The sequence below is a fragment of the Sapajus apella genome, unplaced genomic scaffold (genome assembly GCF_009761245.1).
Source record: "Sapajus apella isolate SASKATOON/1434 unplaced genomic scaffold, GSC_monkey_1.0 scaffold34, whole genome shotgun sequence".
Taxonomy (NCBI): domain Eukaryota; kingdom Metazoa; phylum Chordata; class Mammalia; order Primates; family Cebidae; genus Sapajus; species Sapajus apella.
In genome coordinates, this window is record NW_022436974.1 from 1,271,162 (window position 1) to 1,291,439 (window position 20,278).

The following is a 20,278-nucleotide window of genomic DNA, read 5'->3' on the forward strand; positions in this document are numbered from 1 at the left end:
TTTATGAAGTTTTTTTTTTTCTTTTTTGAGACAAGGTGTCACACTTTCACACAGGCTGGAGTATAGTGGCATGATTAGAGCTCACTGCAGCCTCTACCTCCCAGGTTCAAGTGATCCTCCCACTTCAGTCCCCAAGTAGCTAAGACTACAGGCACACGCCACCATGCCCAACTAATTTTTGTAGAGATAGGGTTTTGCCATGTGGCCAAGACTGGTTTCGAACTCCTGGGTTCAAATGATCCTTCAGCCTAGGCCTCACAACGTGCTGGGATTACAGGTGTTAGCAACAATGCCTGGCCTGAAGTTGTTTTTTTATTTATTTATTTATTTATTTATTTATTTATTTATTTGAGACGGAGTTTCACTCATGTTACCCAGGCTGGAGTGCAATGGCGCGATCTCGGCTCACCGCAACCTCCGCCTCCTGGGTTTAGGCAATTCTCCTGCCTCAGCCTCCTGAGTAGCTGGGATTACAGGCACGTGCCACCATGCCCAGCTAATTTTTTGTACTTTTAGTAGAGACGGGGTTTCACCATGTTGACCAGGATGGTCTCGATCTCTTGACCTCGTGATCCACCCGCCTTGGCCTCCCAAAGGAAGTTGTTTTTAAAAAATAAAAATAAATACTTCCCATACACAAAGCACCATAATGCACTATAAGAAATCATAATGTTATAAAGAATAGTTCCATCCTTCACATTTGGCCATCTAAACTTCTAAGAAGATTAGAAAAGCAGGACAAAGTCAAGGCATCAATTTTCACACTGTAAAAGTGTCATGCCTGTGAGTTAAATCTGTAGTCTTTGCAATTCCCTGCCTGGAGGAAACTTAAGAGATAAACATCTTAAAGGATAGCTTCAGGATGACTACAGATTGCTTTAAGTCTAATGCATAGATGTGCAAGGGATTTCATGGCATGAAAATGAAAGCATATAAAAATCTAATCAAATAAGTAATGAGAAACTTGAAGAGACAAAGAGAGCCAAGGATGGAAAGTGGCCAGTCAATGCTGGCCTGGAAAAGGCTACTTTGAAAATGGGAGGACGGAAGGACAAATGAATGAATGGACAAATACGCGTGCTGATTAATAAAACAAAGCCGCGGCCATCCATTGCCTTGGCAGTGAAACAAGTCATTGGAATTATGGAAAAGATGGATTTCTAAGCATTCAAGACGATGGAATTCAGATGAAGAGGCCTGAGGTACACTCTCTCGTAGTGAAGGAACAGAGCCATTTACGAATAGCCAGCTTATCTCTACAGTCCAACTGCAATAGAGAAGGTACTGTCACCAGCAAGGTGATAAAGACCAGCAGGAGCTACATGATTGATTTCTACCAAACACACAGGACACATTTTTCTTACTTTTACACAATTCTATTCACTAAGTTCTATTACAAATTTCCAGTTTTCAATAACAGTACCCTGAAACTTTAGATTTGTCCAAGGACAATTACAGATTTTATTTTTATTTAAAAGCTTTGTGGTTTCAGTTTTAAAGAATGACTGACTGCACTTAGATTTTAAGCAGGGTAGACATTTAACCTTTAGTCCTACAGAGTTTCAAGAAACACTGATGCTGCCTTATTTTTTTCACTTGGATTTACTAAATTCAAGCTAACTGATTATATTGAAAAAGAAAAACAACATCAAAAGGTTAGACTTTCAAGATCGGCACATCTACATACTAGCTGATGGATTGTTTAAAAAGACTTAGCCAGAAGCAGTTCAATCTCAAAATTATTTAAGCTTTTTAAATTTAGAGGCTCTAAAAAGTATTTTATAGTATACTTCTTGATAATAACAAGCTAAAACATGTTAGCAAATTAGGCAAAACTTTATTCAGCAAAAAATTTAAATCGAATTTAGCAGTCCCAGGGAAGAGCATCAAAAGCACTATATTTTTGTCTATATATGATGATTTATTTTCATTTTCTGTATTAATTTTAAACATTAACACAGAAAGACTAAAATGGAGTCTAAAAGGAATACTGTAACATAAAAATGCTATTACAAAACTTACTCTAGCTGTATATTTAGAAGGCTAAATTAAAATGTTTTTAGAAAAGCTACACAGGACTTTAAAGCCACAACTAACTAAGAGATGCATAAATGTTTTTCATGAATTAAAATGTGTTTTTAAAAAAGCTACACAGGACGTTAAAGTCACAACTAAGAAAGGGATTCATAAATGTTATTTTCATATCTAGCAAGCATTGTAAATGTGAGGTACACACTGGCTGGTGCCTTATTGATGCTCCGGATGTGCCAGCTACAAGAGCTCTGTGCATTACCTGTGCTGGCTGATCCCCACCGTCATCCTGGGAACTACACGTTATTTTTGTCCTCAATTAACAGACAAAAACCCGAGGCAGAGAATTTGTAAAATGTGCCATATTTGCACAGCTGTAAGATGTGGAGCCAAATTCCATCTTACTCCAACTCATTTAGCTATTTTACGTTCTGTCTCTGCTTACCAAAGTAAAGGTAAACCTCTTATTTTCTTCTAATTTTAAGAAATTAATATAACTACACAACATAATTTTCTAATCATCCATTTTACATGGCCAGAGCAAATATTATCAGGAAGGATTAGTTTCTGCAGTTAAGCAGGTACTGAGTATGTGGTACTACACCATGACTTCAGAGTTGGGTTCTGGGTTCCTATCTGCTACTTTAGGTTTGTGGCCATAGGCAATGAACAGTCTTTCTGTAACTTAGCTTCTTCATCTAACAACTACTTCATAATAATGCTGTTACGGATTTACCTGCGCTAACACAGAAAAAAAACATAGCACATAGTAGTTGCTCACAAAACATCACTCCAACTAAGTATGCTCAAAGGACATAATCAACACACAGATAAGTTTACAGCTGAATGAACCATAAGGCCGATGAACCATAAACGATTCTGTTTTCTAAGCCACAAACCTTTATGTACTATGAAATACTTCTGAGACCCCCTGGGCTCCTCCACAACTCTTATTTAAGCTGTTTGTGTTCAGAGTACTTCTAAAGCTGCTTCTTCTAATCCATAAAAATTCTCGTAAGCCTCGGGTAGCTATGAGCAGCAGATGAATATTATAACTAAGAGTCAGAAGATGATGTTTCTCCCTCCTTGATCTCTGCCCCCCCATCATAGACCTGAATTAGCGTATCATGTAGGCACATCTGAAAGGATGAGCCCATGTTCAACGGAAACGTAATATGAGCCACAAATTCCGGCCAATGTGTAAGTGGCGTGATCTCAGCTCACTGCAACCTCCACCTCCTGCATTCAAGTGATTCTCGTGCCTCAGCCTCCCGAGTAGCTGGGATGACACACGCCCATCACCATGCTTGGCTAATTTTTGTATTTTTAGTAGAGACAGGGTTTCACCATGTTGGCCAGACTGGTCTTGAACTCCTGGCCTCAAGCAATCTGCCCACCTTGTCCTCCCAAAGTGCTGGGATTACAGGGGTGAGTCACCGTGCCCAACCAGTAAACATATATTAAATACTTAAAAAAAAAAAAAAAAAAAAAAACAAACCAGTGAAATAAAGTTGAATAATTTAATACAATATATCAGAAATAGCATTTCAACCTGTAATCAGTATAAAAGAGGTATTAATAGGCTATTGTCCATTTTCTCATATTAAGATTCTGCAATCTGGTGTTGATTTTATACTTACAGCACATCCTAACCTAGACTAGTTTCATTTGTAGTGCTCAAAGTCATATGTGGGTAATTACTACCATACAGAACGGTGGGTCTAGATATCACCAGTGAGCTACAATCCCTTTCTATATAAAATATGATAAACTGGAAAAAAAATGGCCATTAAACTTATATATCTTATAGAGAACTGAATTTAAAAAGCTGATGTCAGGCTGGGTGTGGTGGCTCATGCCTGTAATCACAGCACTTTGGGAGGCCAAGGCAGGTGGATCACCTGAGGTCAGGAGTTCGAGACCAGCATGGCCAACATGGTGAAACCCTTTCTCTACTAAAAATACAAAAGTTAGCCAGATGTGGTGGCACACTCTTGTAATTCCAGATACTCAGGAGGCTGAGGCTGGAGAATCGCTTGAACCCAGCAGGTGGAGGTTACAGTGAGCTAAGATTATGCCACTGCACTCCAGCCTGGGCAACAGGGTGAGACTCCATCTCAAAAACACCAAATACAAACAAAAAGATTGATTTCAGGCATGCTTTTGAAACAATAACACGTAGCTTATTTATAAATAATACATGAATGCTCCCTTTTAGTCCATGTATCAGACCTAGATTTTCTTTAGAATGACTATGTAGAAATATTTATTCTTAATAGCACATGAATATTGTATAGAAGTTTTATGACAGGCAATAGGATCTTGATATTAATTAAAAAATGTAAAATAATCTCAAATATATCATTATAAGGTAAGAATATTATTTCATGAAACACAATCCCGTGTTCATATTTTCTTTTTGATATCTTACAATCTGTAGGAGATAAATCCCATCCCCGGGCATTTGCTTTACTCTAATGCTTATTTGTTAAACTAATCTGGGCTAAAACTAGAATAGACTACTAGATTTCTGTAACACCTAACACCAATACAAACAAGCACTGGATTCCTAAAGAATAAAAACTGCAAAGACATTAAAGTGTTTTCATGGCTTTTTATGTTTGTAGCTCCTGGCGGCTTAGGTTTAAAACTTTTCTCCTCCAAATTAATCTGTAAATGCATAACCTAAAGATCAACATCCATGCTAATGCTTCATTGATCCCACTTCTATTCTCATTGTTGAAATGGATATTAAGTACAACTCTATGGATGAGACTCTGAAGCTAGAAATGAGGACGAGACCAAAACTGACAGTACTATTTGGTTTGGCCAGACGTTCTAATAGGAAAAACACAGCAGCCAGGAAAATATTTTGGAAGAAGGACAAATTTAACATCAATTTTGACCGTGGTGTTATAAGAAAGGCATGCATGACAGAAGACTTATCAGGACATCACAGCTTGGGATAAGGTAGAGGGAAGAAAACACATTTCAATTGAAAGATGGCTTCTACTTCTCTACAATATTTTTACAGGAATTCATAAATTCTTGTCATTCCTTCTGCCACCTGTGAGCAAACATTTTTTACAATCTCCTCTTTATACATCTGATGTCATCTTACAGAATGTTCTAGATCACTATTCCCAGACAGGATGGGCTATAAAAGAGACTTAGGGAAACAAGTGACCCCCATATCATCTTCCAAGAGGAATAAAGGCATGCAGATGTGAAAGAATTTTTCCAGGTGTGAGGAGAATAAACACCACCACAGCAGACAAGCGTAGTGTCTGAAGGAAATGGGAAGACACAAGGAAGAAACATACAGGAAAACTGTCAGAATTAACGGGGTCTCTGATGGTCTGGTGTCAAGAAGAGCTGAAATTCAAAAATCCCAAGGAGGAGGCACTAGGGATGAAGTTTGCTAGCAAGAAGCGAGGCTTCAAAAACCCTGGTGGGATTCTGGGGTGGGACTTAGTCAATAGGAACGGGAATAGGAACCATAAGTAGTGGTGATCTTCTTAGAACAGGAAATGTTAGGCTGGCTAGTTGTCCATGAGCCCCAGATGAGCTTCAGAAGGTTCTCTAGGTCATATAAAGTTGAATCAGATCCTTAATGGGTCTACTACATAAGAGGATAATCCTAGGGGATTTAAGGATTTAGCTGTTTGGTAAACAGAACTTGAACTTCAGTTTGTTATTCTAAATAAAAGGTAAAAGTTAAATCCCTGAGCCTGAGTGATGGTCTTCAGTTTCTTAATCTATCAAGTTGAAAGTGGGTCTTGGAAATTTGCCTACTGCCTAGTTTACAGGAGAGAGTGAGCAGGCTCCAACTAAAGGAAGAGGTCCTGGAAGCCAGGTAGGGACTGATAACTGTCCCCAGCCTCTGCTCTGTTTCAGTTTTCAATTATCTTTAGGGGATGGCTGGTGGATTTCCATTAGAAAATGATTTATGTAAAATCCTTTCCTTTCTTCTTATCATATCCACTAACATAGAAATAGAGTATATCATTTTTTATTATAAATGGATTTTTTAAAGGACTGACATAGGAAGAAAAGAATGGCTTAAATTAGATATTCGATTACTTATACATTTTTAACCCTATCCTCTGGTCTCATGGGAATGGAAGAATTCAGACAACAGAAGATTACCTGACTGGAGAGCAAATCTTTATTCATCATACATGCCACTTTATCAAGATGCCTATTTAGGCAATATTGTAACACATTAGGGTATCATTTGAAAAAAATGCTAAAAAATGAAGTAAGCTTATAAAGACCAGCCACCTGTTCTTTTCTGTAATGCAGTTTACATTAGGGAATCCATTATGTTTTACACTGACTTAGGAAAATAAATGACTTCATAGGAAAGTCAAGCAGATCCGAGCCCTGTGAGGAAGTGGAGCACAAAGCAAAGGGGAGAACAAAGCCTTCAGTTTCCCCTCTCCATCTAAAGGTTTGGTAAAGGGGTCACTTTACTGGTGAAGTGTATTCATTCATGCATAGATAATGTACATCCTCTTTTTTTATTTCTTTAATTAACACACTTTATTTTTAGAGCAGTTTTAGGTTTGCTAAAAAATGAGTGGAATGAGCGAAATTCCCTTCTGCCCCCTCAGCCCACCTGTCCCCCACCATTTACTCCCCTCCCGCGACAGCTTCCTCTCTTATTAGCATCTTGCATTTCTGTGGTACATTTGTTATAGTCGATGAGCCAATGCTAACATATTATTATTAACTGAATCTACAGTATACATTAGGGCTCAGTTTTTGGACTATTCATTCTATGGGTTTTGACAAATGTACAATGACACATTCATCTATCGCTACTCTATTGTACAGAAGAGTTTCACTGTCCTTAAAGTCCTCTATGTTCCAACTATTCATCCCTTCCCTACTCCCCTTTTATTTTTATAAATCATAATTTTCAAGAAAAATCTACATTATAGAAGAAACACTGTACTTTTTTTTCCATAGATTGTTTTGAGCCTACTATCTTTTACAAAAAAACTAAAACTTACCGGTTCAACAAATTCAAACTTCTTTTTTTCTTGAACCTCTTGAATTTTAAAGACATATTCTAATGACGCTTCATAGAAGTTCTGATGTTCTCGATCAATTTGTGTATCTGCCTAAAGAGAAAGACCGGGCAAACAATGACACAGAGAGCGATTACTGATAGTTCTACATAGAGAGGGACTCAATTCCTGCTCTGCTATCTTTACCAAAAAGCAACTCCTACAAAAAGTTTGACACAGCACTTATGATAGTCACTGCCCACAAGAGCTTATAGTGTAGGGGACAGGAGAACCACACGTATGCGCACACGTGCGCGCGCACACACACACACACAAAGTACACAATAACCATTACAGTAAAAAAAATTATTACAAAAGGTATATAAATGTAAATGAAAAATCATGGGATCATGGACAGATAAAATTCAAAATTCTGAGACAAAACGGTGGTATTTGAGTTGAATCTTAAAATGAACAATTGACTGATTTATCAAAAATATTAAAAAGGCGAGGGCCATTTTCCTGAAAAAGTAAAGAGGCACAAAGGAGATAGATTTAACTGCAGAATAAACACATGGAGAACAAGAGGGAGAAGTGAGGATGGCATCATACTATAAAATATCTTGGATGTTGCATAACAAATGAGGATTTTAATGGAGGCAGAAGCATCTAAGAACATTAAGCAGGAGGACCACTTCATTAGATAAGATCTTGGATAACATTGGGAGCAGAGTCAAACAAATAACCAGACAAAAATTCAATGGCTATAATCTGATGAATCATCTTTGTCAATGCCATGCACATTTACTATATCTGATTTGCAGTAAGGTTCTATTGACAAAGTATGAGAGTATTACTGAGTTGATTTCATTTTCTTTTAGACAATGCCTCTCTCTCCCCTCTTTTCTGCCCTCTATCACCTCAGATGCACTCTTCAAAAGTGACTCTGGCTTGGCAGAGAGACATGACTTCCTTTTCTTGCCCACCTCTACCTTCCTTGCTGCCAGCTGGAAGTTACAAAAGCAGATGAAAAGGAGGAGGTCTCTGGAGTACTAAGTATCCATCAACACCAATTTAGGAGTAGAAAACTTGGAGCCATTTATAATGGCAGTTTTACAAACAAAAACGTTTTAAAAAATTTTATTGGTAAGACTTCCAGTTACAACCTATTAGTAATTAAGATTTGGAGGAGTCAAAAATTATACATGTACTTTCAACCATGCAGGGAGTCACAGTGCCCCAACCCCCCATGTTGTTCAAGAATCAGCTGTAATTACATATACTTATTATGCATTTAATTAGGGTAATTATGGCTAATCCAATATTTACCAGCCATTCACTAGAGATGTTTAAAGTTGAGTATTCTAAGGTTTTAAGCTAACTTATGTGAAGAATGCATACAACAGGCGGGGGATTTGAACCCAAAACTTTTCAGCTCCCAGACATCATTTATTAAAGACAGAGACACAAACAAACAAACAAAAAAATCAGCATTCCACACAAATCATATTTCTTTCCTTCTTATCATCACTTAGTGGAACACACTATATACATAAGAATTAATTAATTTAGTAATGAGGGATAGATGGTAACATGTTAGTAAATGTTTAACAACTGGCTCCCTGGGAAGAAAAGCCTGATTTGCAGTATTTGTGGTTTCTGTGGTATAAATAACTCCAAATGGTCAGTTTCAAAACACAAAGTCAACATCACAGAATGTGAGAGATGGAAGGAGATGTGGAAAAAGGGCTCTCTAGGGCGATATTTAGCACACTCCTGGGTGAAACAGATGCAAGAATATTTTCAGTTTTAGGGCAGTATTTTATTCCACGAGTTATTTTGAAAATTTTATTTACTTTAAAAGATAATGCCAGTTGGGTGCAGTGGCTCACGTCTGTAAGCCCAGCACTTTGGGAGGCCGAGGAGGGAGGATTGCTTGAGCCCAGGAGTTCAAGACCAACCTGGGCAATCCAGTGAAATGCCATCTGTATTTTTTTAAAAAAAGAAAATATATATAATATCACTGATTGTGTTGCCTAACACATGGGAATAAAATAGAATATTGAGACCTTTAGAATCAAATTTTTTTTTTCTAGTCAACAGAACTGTGCAGAAAAGATTCAGCACAGCAGGCCTGAGTGCCCTCTTTTGAAAGGTCTGCATAAAAGGCTGGCCCTTGGCTGGTGTCTGGGAATATTAGTTTAGGGAGGGTTCATATCACTCTAACTGCAAAGAGGTGGCTTACTGCACCTAAACTGTTCATACAAACAATATGGTTTATGCAAATACCTTCTTTCCCTCTGAGAGTGTGGAATTTGGGTACATGCCAGGCAGTGGATGCTATGTGGCTAGCCTCCAATAAACTTCTAGGCAACAAATCTCTAATGGACTTCCTCGCTGGACAATATTTCACATGCCACAGCTCCTTGAAGGGGGAATTGAGCATGCTGTGTGCCTCTCCACCGGGAGAGTAATCTTAGAAGGTTGCACCTGGTGTTTGTCCCATGTACCCTTTCTTTATTTCCTTTCATTGTAATAAATCATAGCCATGAATATGACTACATGTTGAGTCCTGTGAGTTCTCCTAGCAAATTACCAAAGCTGGAGGTGGTCTTGGGGACCCCAATACAAAAGTATTAAGTTATTTCTTCAGAAACTTGTTTGCCATGCACAATCTCATCCCACTCACGCCCCTCCAAAAAGAGGAATGGGAAGTAAAGAAAGGATAAAAGAGAAATGACTCTTGCTGTTCAGCACTTATAGATGTTTTCATAGCCTCCAATGTGGGCAACTGAAATTTGATAAACCAAAGCTGTTATGAAATGCCATCCAGAGCATGCAGTACTACAGCATTTAAGGGATATGACCCTTTAATTTCTTTACAGTACAAGATGTAGAAAGGCATTCTTTAACTTAGAATAAATCTCTTTGGTACATAAGCTCATCGTATGGTTCACTAGCAAACACTTGCTTATAAATCCACTGGCAACTGGTGCTATATATTTTGTACTTGATTAGTAGAGTAACCCCAAGATTCTTCATTCAAATTGAGATAATTTTAAAACTGAAAGGAAGCACTAGTAATAACTATGCCAGAACAACAGGCATAGTTTACCTGGCAAAAAAGGACTTTCAAAAAGCAGATTAATTTCATAAGAAAACCATACGGTTCTGCACATAGCTTATTGTAAAGCTATCTCAATTCAAAATAGAGGAAAAAGCATCAAGTGATATTTGTTGAATCATTTCCAGAGGAGAAAAGATTTAAGCTGGACTTTGAAGAATGGGGAAGAGATAAAACAAGAGTTTGAGTGATGGGGTAGAGTCAGGAAAAAAGAAGTTATGGTTAGGTAGGACAAAAGGTTTGTGACTAAGGTTTTCTTTGGAAGAGACAGAAAGGAGAGTTAAGGCAGAAAAAAAGAGAATGAGTGCAGATATCATCATATAGGCAGTGCAAAAACTTGAGGAGGAGGCTGGCAAAAAACAAGCAACATTCAAGATTAACATAAGGACAGTACAGAATACATTAAGTGGTAGGGCTGAGTACATACAAATATTAAAAGATCTCTTAGCTGGTAATGGTGAAGGTGTCTGGTGCACCCCAGCAGGAAAGAGAAGCTGAAAGATGTGGGTGTGAGAAGCAAGAAAAAGCCAAAGATAAATGTGATACAAATAAATAATACTAGGCCAGGCGCTGTGGCTTATGCCTGTAATCCCAGCAATTTGGGAGGCCAAGGTGGGTGAATCGCTTGAGGTCAGGAGTTCGAGACCAGCCTGGCCAACATAGTGAAACCCTGTCTCCACTAAAAATACAAAAATTAGCCAGGCATGGTGGTACACACCTGTATCTTAGCTACACCGGAGGCTGAGGCGCAAGAATCACTTGAATCCAACAGATGGAAGTTGCAGTGAGCCAAGATCGCGCCTCTGCAGTCCAGCCTGGGCAACAGAGTGAGACCCTGTCTCAAAAATAAATAAACTGATAACAAAAATATCAGCAAATTAAGAAAATGAGAGGTAGGAGCAAATTTGGAAAAAGATGGTGATGTGCAACATTTCACATTTCATTAGGAATTGGTCAGTCTAAAGTCTTGGTAACCAGCCAGCGGACAGTGCAAAGACAGTCAGGCATGACAAAGCCATACCTTGAGAGATGTTCATCCAGATGTTATGAACAATAGGAAAGTGGAAGAGGTTTCAGGGACAGAAATTGAAGGATAAGAATAGAGGTATAACAACTATGCCTAAGGACTTTGCTTTATTTAGGAGATACTCAAGAGGACCCTATTGAAAGAGTAGTTAGTGATAGGCTGTTTCTAAAGGGAATCTATTTTCTCCTTTACTTTTCTCCTAATTATAAATGTAAAAATATTCATTATTGTAAGCTCATTATTTGTTACTATGGCAGAGAAACGTGAAAATAGTAAGAATTGCAATCCCACTGTTAATATTTTGATGTGAAGCGCGCGCGCACACACACACACACACACACACACACACACACAGAGACACAAACTTACTTTAAAACAAACTTGGTATAATACTGTATATTCTGGTTTACAATTTGCTTTCTTCCTGCTTATTTGTATGAATATTTCTCAATGTCTTTAAATGATTCTCCAAATAAAACTTTTAACATATCACACTCCATTTTTTGGTCAAACTACATTTGTATTTTTACCTCAATCATTCTTTGTGCCATTTCTAAATTTCTGCACTTATGAATAACTCCTGGATCAATATTCAAACAATATTCACACAATTTTTATGCTCATCTCTGATCATTTCTTTGGGGTAAATTCTTACTAAGAGAAATCACCTTACCTACCGTGTTTTAGGTTTGTTGAAATACGATGTCCAATTTACCATAACAATGATTAAATCCTTTTATGTTCCGACCAGGAGAAGAAGTGTGCCCAGTTTTCTATACCTTCACTAACAATAGATATTACCTTTATCAAATTGAAAATGATGCGTTGTTATTTGCATTTTTAAATACATGTGACACTGAAACTAACCATATTTATTATGTTCATATTTCCTCCTTAGTCAATGCCTGTCTGCATCCTTAGCCCATTTTTTCCACTGAAGTGTTTACCTTTCTCACACTCATATGCAAATGCTTCTTGTATATAAGAGATAATAACCCCATGTCATATGCTGTTTAAATTCCCTAATGGTTTGACATTTAATTTGGTTTGATGCCATTTGAAAGAGATTACTTATTTTTATGCATTCAGGTCTTTCTACATTTCCTTTATGATACCTTCCTTTTACTTTATGTTTAGAAAAGAATTATTTATTCACATAACAAATATTACTTCTTTCCATCCACTATAAAGCCTATAATCTTGGTAAGTTTGCTTCTGATTGTCCAACTGTTTACTCCAATGGTCTAACTGACGGCCTTGGGGTTTTCTTAGTAAAAGATGACCCTTCCATTCAGTCCTGGAAATAAACGGGCAGCCACTTATTTTTCATGAACAAAATGAATAAGATGTCAGCTGTGCAGGCAGGAAGACACAGAGGGGCCTTTTTGAGAACAAGTTAATAAGCTTGGTGCTGACAGAGGACCACAGCTGTTCTAGAATGGAGCAGATGACTTCTAATGCCATGTCACAGAATTAAATATTTTTATGGCAGCATCTCCCTACAACAGGTTTGATTCCTAGAGGGAAGAGGGTTAAAAATAACCCAAGCTACATTTTGCCTTGTCTATACTACATATGCCTGAGAAGCTACCTTAATACAATTTGTTAGTTGTATTGTATTTGGGGATGTATCTCCTGGAAAAGAAGCGTGTGTGTACTCGTGGAGTGGGGTGGGAGGAGGTTACTATGCTATTACCTGAAACAGCCTCCACTTAAATATGGAACCAGAATGAATATTCTATTATACCATAGCCTAAGCTACTAGCAAGGCAGGTAATAAATACTGAGCTATGTTGTCAGGAAAAACTGAGATATATTCTCTAGAACACTTTAAAATTAGGATAATGTTACCATTTCCTTAAGATGGTTTAAACAGTATCTTTTCAAAGGATGACCTCTCATATTTATCAGGAACCTAAAGTTCTTTAGGGCCTCTAACGATCACCCTGAATTTTCCCATAGTCAATTTGTAAAAAGGCAGCCGGCCATAGCCCTGGGCATGGTAGATGATGAGGTACTGGTAATAATGAGATGAGTGTCACTCTACGTGACTGTATCCGCATCCATACCATAACCCTATTCTCTCTTAGGTTTCTTTTAGTACAGTATATTAAGACATTTGGTCTTAATATAAGCATTTAAAACATTTGGTACATGTAAACATTGTATTAAATTACAACGAGCAGTACCAAATACAGTAAGGTTAAATATGTCCAAGAAATTTAAAATAGAAATCTAGTTTTTCTTCACGGCAGATTGTCTTCCATCAGTTTAGCATCGAAATCTTTCCATAAGCACACAATTATATATTAAATTATACTGTTTTTAATAGCATGTGTTAACAACAGAAAGCATACTGAAGAAGTCATATATAAATATTAAGCAAAACAAAACTTCCCAATGTTAAACATCTTTAAATAAAGAAATTTGATACTGTCGATGAGAACATAAGCCGGAAAGTAACACTCCTATTTCTTTTTGAGGCTTCAGGAACTTTATAATACTCCGAGATGTTAAGCATGCCTTGTGGCTGAACTCAGAGGTAGGAGAAATAAGAAAAGGAATAAAGACAGCTGAGGAGCAGGTTGAATTTGAAAAGCAGTACAGGGAAGGAAGGAGGAGGCTTTCCTAGCAGAGGGATCAGGAAACAGGTTCTTGACTGTAAGACCTGCAAATGAAGAGAGGGGAGGAAGAAACTAAATAGACTGTAGGTTCTCCATTGCTTTCTAGACAGCAGTGGTGAGCTGCAGGCGAGCCACCCCAACAACTCCCTACTCATGGTGTTCACGTCAGTGTATACCAGGAGGCGGGGAGTGATGAGGGTGCTGCTTTCACGGCTTTTTTTGCTCTCAAGGTGACAATGGCAAGGGAGTCTGATTTTTTTTTTTTTTTTTTTTTTTGGGACATGCTGTGTCACTGAAACTGGAACTACATTATTCCTTAGTAAAATAACTAATATTGATTTTATTAATTATAGTTAAAACTATCAATGGGAAGGACAAGATATAGTTCGGACGGAGGGAAGAAATAAACCACTTAGATGTGAGTAAAATATTTATTCATTTGCTCTTAAAGAAAACTGATATATAATAATTGAGATTTTAAAATGTGTAGTAGCTGGGCACAGTGGTTCATGCCTGTAATCTCAGCACTTTTGGAGGCTAGCAGGCAGATCACTCACTTGAAGTCAGGAGTCCAAAACCAGTCTGACCAATGGTGAAACCCCATCTAGCTACTCAGGAGGCTGAGGCATGAGAATCGCTTGAACCCGGGAGACAGAGGTTGCAGTGAGCCGAGAGCACGCCACTACACTCCAGCCTGGGCTGCAGAGCCAAATTCCATGTCAAAAATAAAATAAAATAAAATGAAAATAAATAAAAATAAAATAAAATGTCTAGCTGTGTATCTATCTTTCTCCCAATGCTGAAGCAAGGCTTTAAAATCAATGTCACAGATATTTTAATTTAATATGAAGGCCATAACATGAATTTAATAGGTTCTGCTCCTAAAAAATGCTCAAAAAGAAAAGGAAAAGATCTTATTTCAACCTTTCTCATTGTTGAAAGAAATAGTAATCCTTCACTTGGAACAGTTATAATGTGTTTAAAGTACCATCCATAGTAAGTGCTCAATTAAGTTAGCTATTGTTACCATCATTATTTTATTAAATAGTAGCAGATTTTGAGACACTCGTACCTTTGGAAATTTCAACTTTACATGACTTAATTCTTTTTCCATATCTCAGTTGGAAAAGCTTACCTCTTGCAAATGAGACTCCTTTTTCTTTGCAGACAAACTTAAATGCTTTTCAAGGATAGAGTAATATTTTTCACTCTCTTTGTCAAACTTCTTCTTTCCATCCTAAAGGATAGCAATAACAACAAAAAATATTTCATTCAGAGCATCCAGAAAACCCTGATTTTCACCATCCCCATCAAGGTCCCATATAATTATTTAATAAAGATATAGTGAGTCCCAACTATGTGTAAAACCTTAATTTAGTAAAAACAGGAAGAAGGAAGTGAAACAAGCCATTTCAGTATGTACCCTGCTCTCAAAAAAGCTTTCCATCTTGCAGTGAGAAATACATGTATAAACAAACAGGGCAAATCACATCTCCTTTGGAGCAAATGGAACTGCGGTATGGGTAGGGGCTAGGCTGGCTACAGTAGAGTCCCACTAAGAGCTCTATAATTGACTCTCAACAACAGATTCTGATACAGTAGAGCTGAGATGTGACCAAGAGAAAAATGTCTTTTTTAGGCTTTTTGTTGATTCAGATGAGTCAATATATAATGTCTGGAGAATCATTCACATAGACTCTTTTCACAGAATCATATTATTTCTCAGCCACAAAAGGCACCTGAAATATCAAACAACTCATTCTTGGCATGGAAGAAAAAATTTTTAAATGCTGGTAGTTTCAAATAATTAAATAAGAAAATTCAAAGTCACAGAATCAAAAGGATTAATATAACCTCTGTATCATAAATTCTGAACATAACTCTAATAGCTGACCTTTGTTCCTAATGTGTTGGAGTTTGGGGGAGGATCTGGGAGGGGCAATAGCTGAGAAGGGAGTAACTTTACCTTTTATCCTATGGCATGCTTCCATAGAAATGCAAATGGAATGAAATACTGAAGGGAAAATGACATACTTGGGTATATAATCTCCTCCAACTATAAATATTGTATCCACCAGATGTGTCTTTTCCATTTATAAGTCCATATGAAATAAATACTAAGTAACTACAATCATAAATTTTATTGGCCAAAGAAGTACTGTTCCTTTTTTTTATTTCAGTGTCTCTGAAACGGAAACCTCTGGATCACCTGAATTCGTCAGGTGTTTATATGCACATTCAAAATGCAGATTCCTATTTTTCTCCATCCAGAGATTCTGGAACTGACTTTTTTTTAACAAGTTCATTATGTGTTCAAACACATAATTATGTTTTGCTTTATCGCTTGCATAAATACCTAGAAGAGGTTATTTAAAAATAATGAATAGATGCACAGATGGGTGGGTAGAAGACAGGACAGAAGGAGAGGGGGAAATATTAGATTGGTACAGAAGTCACTGCAGCTTTTGCCAGTAATTGCAGTTTTTGCCAGGTGCAGAAGTAACTGCAGTTTTTGAACCACACTGAAGAGAAGGGAAATCTTCTGGCTTTAGGGATTTTTCCTACTATTCTGAGGTTGTCAGATCCAGGTTAATCTATCTAGGAAATGCTATTTTGATCCATTGGCACGCTTAACTTTCTTCTTGGTTATATTTCCAAGGACCTATCATAATCTTTTTCCATGTGTGAAATTTTAGAAAGTGAGCTGGTAAAATTGTGCTGAAAAGGAAGAGTAAGTAAGGTTCTGCTTTAAGAGTTCATGCCACTTTTAGACCATGTAAAAAGTACTAAGATGTTTGTACATTCAAGTATTGCCATCTATAAATGGGGAGAAGGGAGAAATCAAACTATTCAAATAATTCTTATTACCTAAGGAGAAAATGTCGTCCTACTAAGAGAAATACAGCTGGAAAATGAGTTGTACTGCACCACAAAAGGTATGTTAAGGAACTCACATTACAAAACGTGAAACAGCTGACCCAAAGGAAACAGAGAAGCCCAAGGTTCAGGATAGAGAGGCTATTCCTCACCACTCCCTGTTGGAGTAGATACCCAGGTGAATGTCTCATCTCTTGCTTGGTGGATGTTACTCTTTAATGGGGCGCTTCATGCCCACAACTAACCTGCAACATACCTTTCTAAAGGTCTCCCTCACTAGCTCTTTTTCAGCTCCCTATCTGTGATCCTTTTTTCTTTTCTCTATCTAGGTCATATCATCTGACATAAATGCTCGTTTCTTCCAATTTCCACACATTTAAATTGTATCTACTTTTAGCATCCAGCTCAAATAAATGCCATTCATAATTCCCTTCTATTTACTCTCCCTCTTTTGAATGCTCATATAGTTAGTTGTATGTATGGGTCTCTAACAGTGTTCATGTTCTACTTACAGCAGAGATTTTATGTATACACTCCCAACTATCTTAAAATGGAATACCTAATGAATACTCGATAAATATTTAATAAGTGAAATTCTTCCTCTTATAATAGTGGCCACCACAGACCCTCACAGACATTCTATTTGTTCTACAAACTATTATCCATGGTACAAGGGACAAATCTGTACAAACAGCCCTAACTCAAATCCACTAAGTGAGCAACCAGCTGGGTTACAGTATAGTACAGAAAATTACTCCCTTTCATCTAAAAACAGATGCTGAAAATTTCTCACTTTTCATAGACGAGGAAGAAACTGGTTTCAGCAGGAGAGTGCATAGCTGTGGTGACGACACTTGTATCTTTGTTTTCAGTTTGTGTTCAGTGACATTTTTGGAAATGTTAATTTGGTGCCAATACTTCAGCATTTCTGGCAATACAAAAATCATTCCGAGAAGCACTTCCTGGACTCTTATTCAAACTCTACTGCTTCACACCACCAGGCCAGAAAAGAAGATCTCAAAGATTCCAATTATGTAGATAACAAAAGCACATTCAGTTTAAGCATAAAATGAAAGAGCTGAGATAAAAGACAAGGCCACATGAGGGACAACTGTAATCTAGGGAAGCATGCTCTAGAAAATGAAAAGCACTTATTCTTTTTTTTTTGGAGACGGAGTTTCACTCATGTTACCCAGGCTGGAGTGCAATGGCGCGATCTCGGCTCACCGCAATCTCCGCCTCCTGGGTTCAGGCAATTCTCCTGCCTCAGCCTCCTGCGTAGCTGGGATTACAGGCACGCACCACCATGCCCAGCTAATTTTTTTTTGTATTTTTAGTAGAGACGGGGTTTCACGATGTTGACCAGGATGGTCTCAATCTCTTGACCTCGTGATCCACCCCCCTCGGCCTCCCAAAGTGCTGAGATTACAGGCTTGAGCCACCGCGCCCGGCCGAAAAGCACTTATTCTTGCAGTCACATTTCCTCCAGAAGCCATGATTTACTGCTCATGTAAGTGAAGTCTTATTTGACTTAGTAATGTAACCCACATAAGCTACCTCTTGTTTCTGTGTTACTTGTTATGGATATCAAACTAAGAATTTTCTCTGAAATCAGTGCTGCTGAAGGAAGGAGAAAATAACCCATGAATTATTACTAAATGCTGTTCATGATCTGTTTTCTTATTGATATGGCATTATTAAAAAAATAGAGGCTTCATACTATAATGGGATGTTTTCTGTCAATCCACAGTAAGTGCATTTAAATTAGGTAATTATTTAAAATAAAGTTACAATAAAATAATAATCTTGATGGAAAAAAGATGAGGAGTGAGGTAGAAGGGGATGTCCTGGAAGATAAATAAACATATATAAAGTGTAGTACTGTTTTTAGTATCATAGTTGCTACCATTACTTACTACATGTCTATGCAGATAAAGATAGAGAGACAGAGAGAGGAGATACAGAGAAAGAAGTCAACTACCGTCTAAATAAATAAAATATATCCTCAAAAATGGCAAATTGGTTCCCAGACCAAATTATAGCTCATGGAAAGTAATCCACATTTGGGTCTGCAATCAGTTGGCTTTCTAATCTACACTGCATTTATTCTGGGCATAGTGCTCATATTATTACCTACTAACTGTGGTCTTGCCACATGACCATTTTAGACACTCAAATGAGAAATGGAAGGAAACCAGAGAAGCACAAACTCCAAGTGTCTTTACTCTTAAAATTGTGGTTTATATTCATTTTTAAAATGTCAAATATTTATAAGACTTTAGGCATATCACAAAGATAAAAATGACAAAGCTGACAAAAATATATAATGGGGAAAGGACACCCCATTCAATAAATGATGCTGGAAAAACTGGATAGCCATATGCAGCAGTGTGAAACTGGACTCCAATCTCTTATCTCACCATGTACAAAAATTAACTCAAGGTGTGTTAAAGACTTCAAGGTAAGATCTGAAACTATAAAAATCCTGGAAGGCCAAGCACGGTGACTCATACCTGTAATCTCAGTACTTTGGGAGGCTGAGGGAGGGGTGGATCACCCAAGGTCAGGAGTTTGAGACCAGCCTGGTCAACATGATAAAACCCCGTTTCTACTAAAAATACAAAAATTAGTTGGGCATCATGAAGGGCGCCTGTAATCCCAGCTATTCAGGAGACTGAGGCAGGAGAATCGCTTGAAACCAGGAGGTGGAGGTTGCAGTGAGCCAGGATTACGCCACTGCACGCCAGCATGGGCAACAAGAACAAAACTCTAGAAAAAAAAAAAAAAATCCTAGAAAAAAACCTAGGAAAACTCTTCTGGACTTTGGCTGATGGAAAGAATTTATGACTAAGACCTCAAACGCAAATGCAACAAAAATAAAAAAAGACAAATAGAACTTAACTAAACTAAAAAGCTTCTGAATAGGAAAAGAAACCAACAAGTAAAGAAACTACCTACAGAAAGAGAGGAAGTATTTGCAAACAATCCATCCAACAAAGGGGTAATATCTATAACCTACATGGAATTCAATCAACTCCAGAGGAAAAAAACCAAATAACCCTATTAAAAAGTAGACAAAGGACATGAATAGACATTTCTCAAAAGAAGACACACAAGCAGCTAACCAACATGAAAAATGCTCAATCTCACTAATCAGCAGAGAAATGCAAATTAAAACCACGATGAGATACCATCTCATATTAGTCAGAATGGCTGGTCAGAAAATCACAGATGTTGGCGAGGCTGCAGAGAAAAGGGAATGATTATACACTGTTGGTGGAAACATAAATTATTTCTATGAAAAACAGTAGGGAGATTTTGCAAAGAACTAAGAATAGAACTACCATTTTATCTAGCAGCCTCAGTACTGGCTGGGATTACCCAAAGGGAAAGAAATCATTAGATCAAAAAGTTACCAGCACTCATATGTTTATCACAGCGGCATTCACAATAGCAAACTCAATGAATCGACCTCAGTGTCCATCAATGGATAATTGGATTTTAAAAATGTGATATACATACACCATGGAATACTTACTACTTAGCCATATAGAAGAATGAAATCGTGTCTCTTGCAGCA

The 20,278-nt window shown here is 37.5% G+C and overlaps 1 protein-coding gene across 1 annotated transcript in view; it reads right to left on the reverse strand.

Annotated features, from left to right (window-relative positions):
- ARHGAP42 (Rho GTPase activating protein 42) overlaps positions 1–20,278 on the reverse strand; it is a 304,364-nt gene that overhangs the window by 68,195 nt on the left and 215,891 nt on the right. The window contains exons 5-6 of the mRNA XM_032295706.1: positions 14,957–15,058; positions 7,050–7,160 (exon numbers count right to left, since the gene is read on the reverse strand). Coding sequence (XP_032151597.1) covers positions 7,050–7,160; positions 14,957–15,058 — 213 coding nt within the window. The remainder of the gene's footprint in view (positions 1–7,049; positions 7,161–14,956; positions 15,059–20,278) is intronic.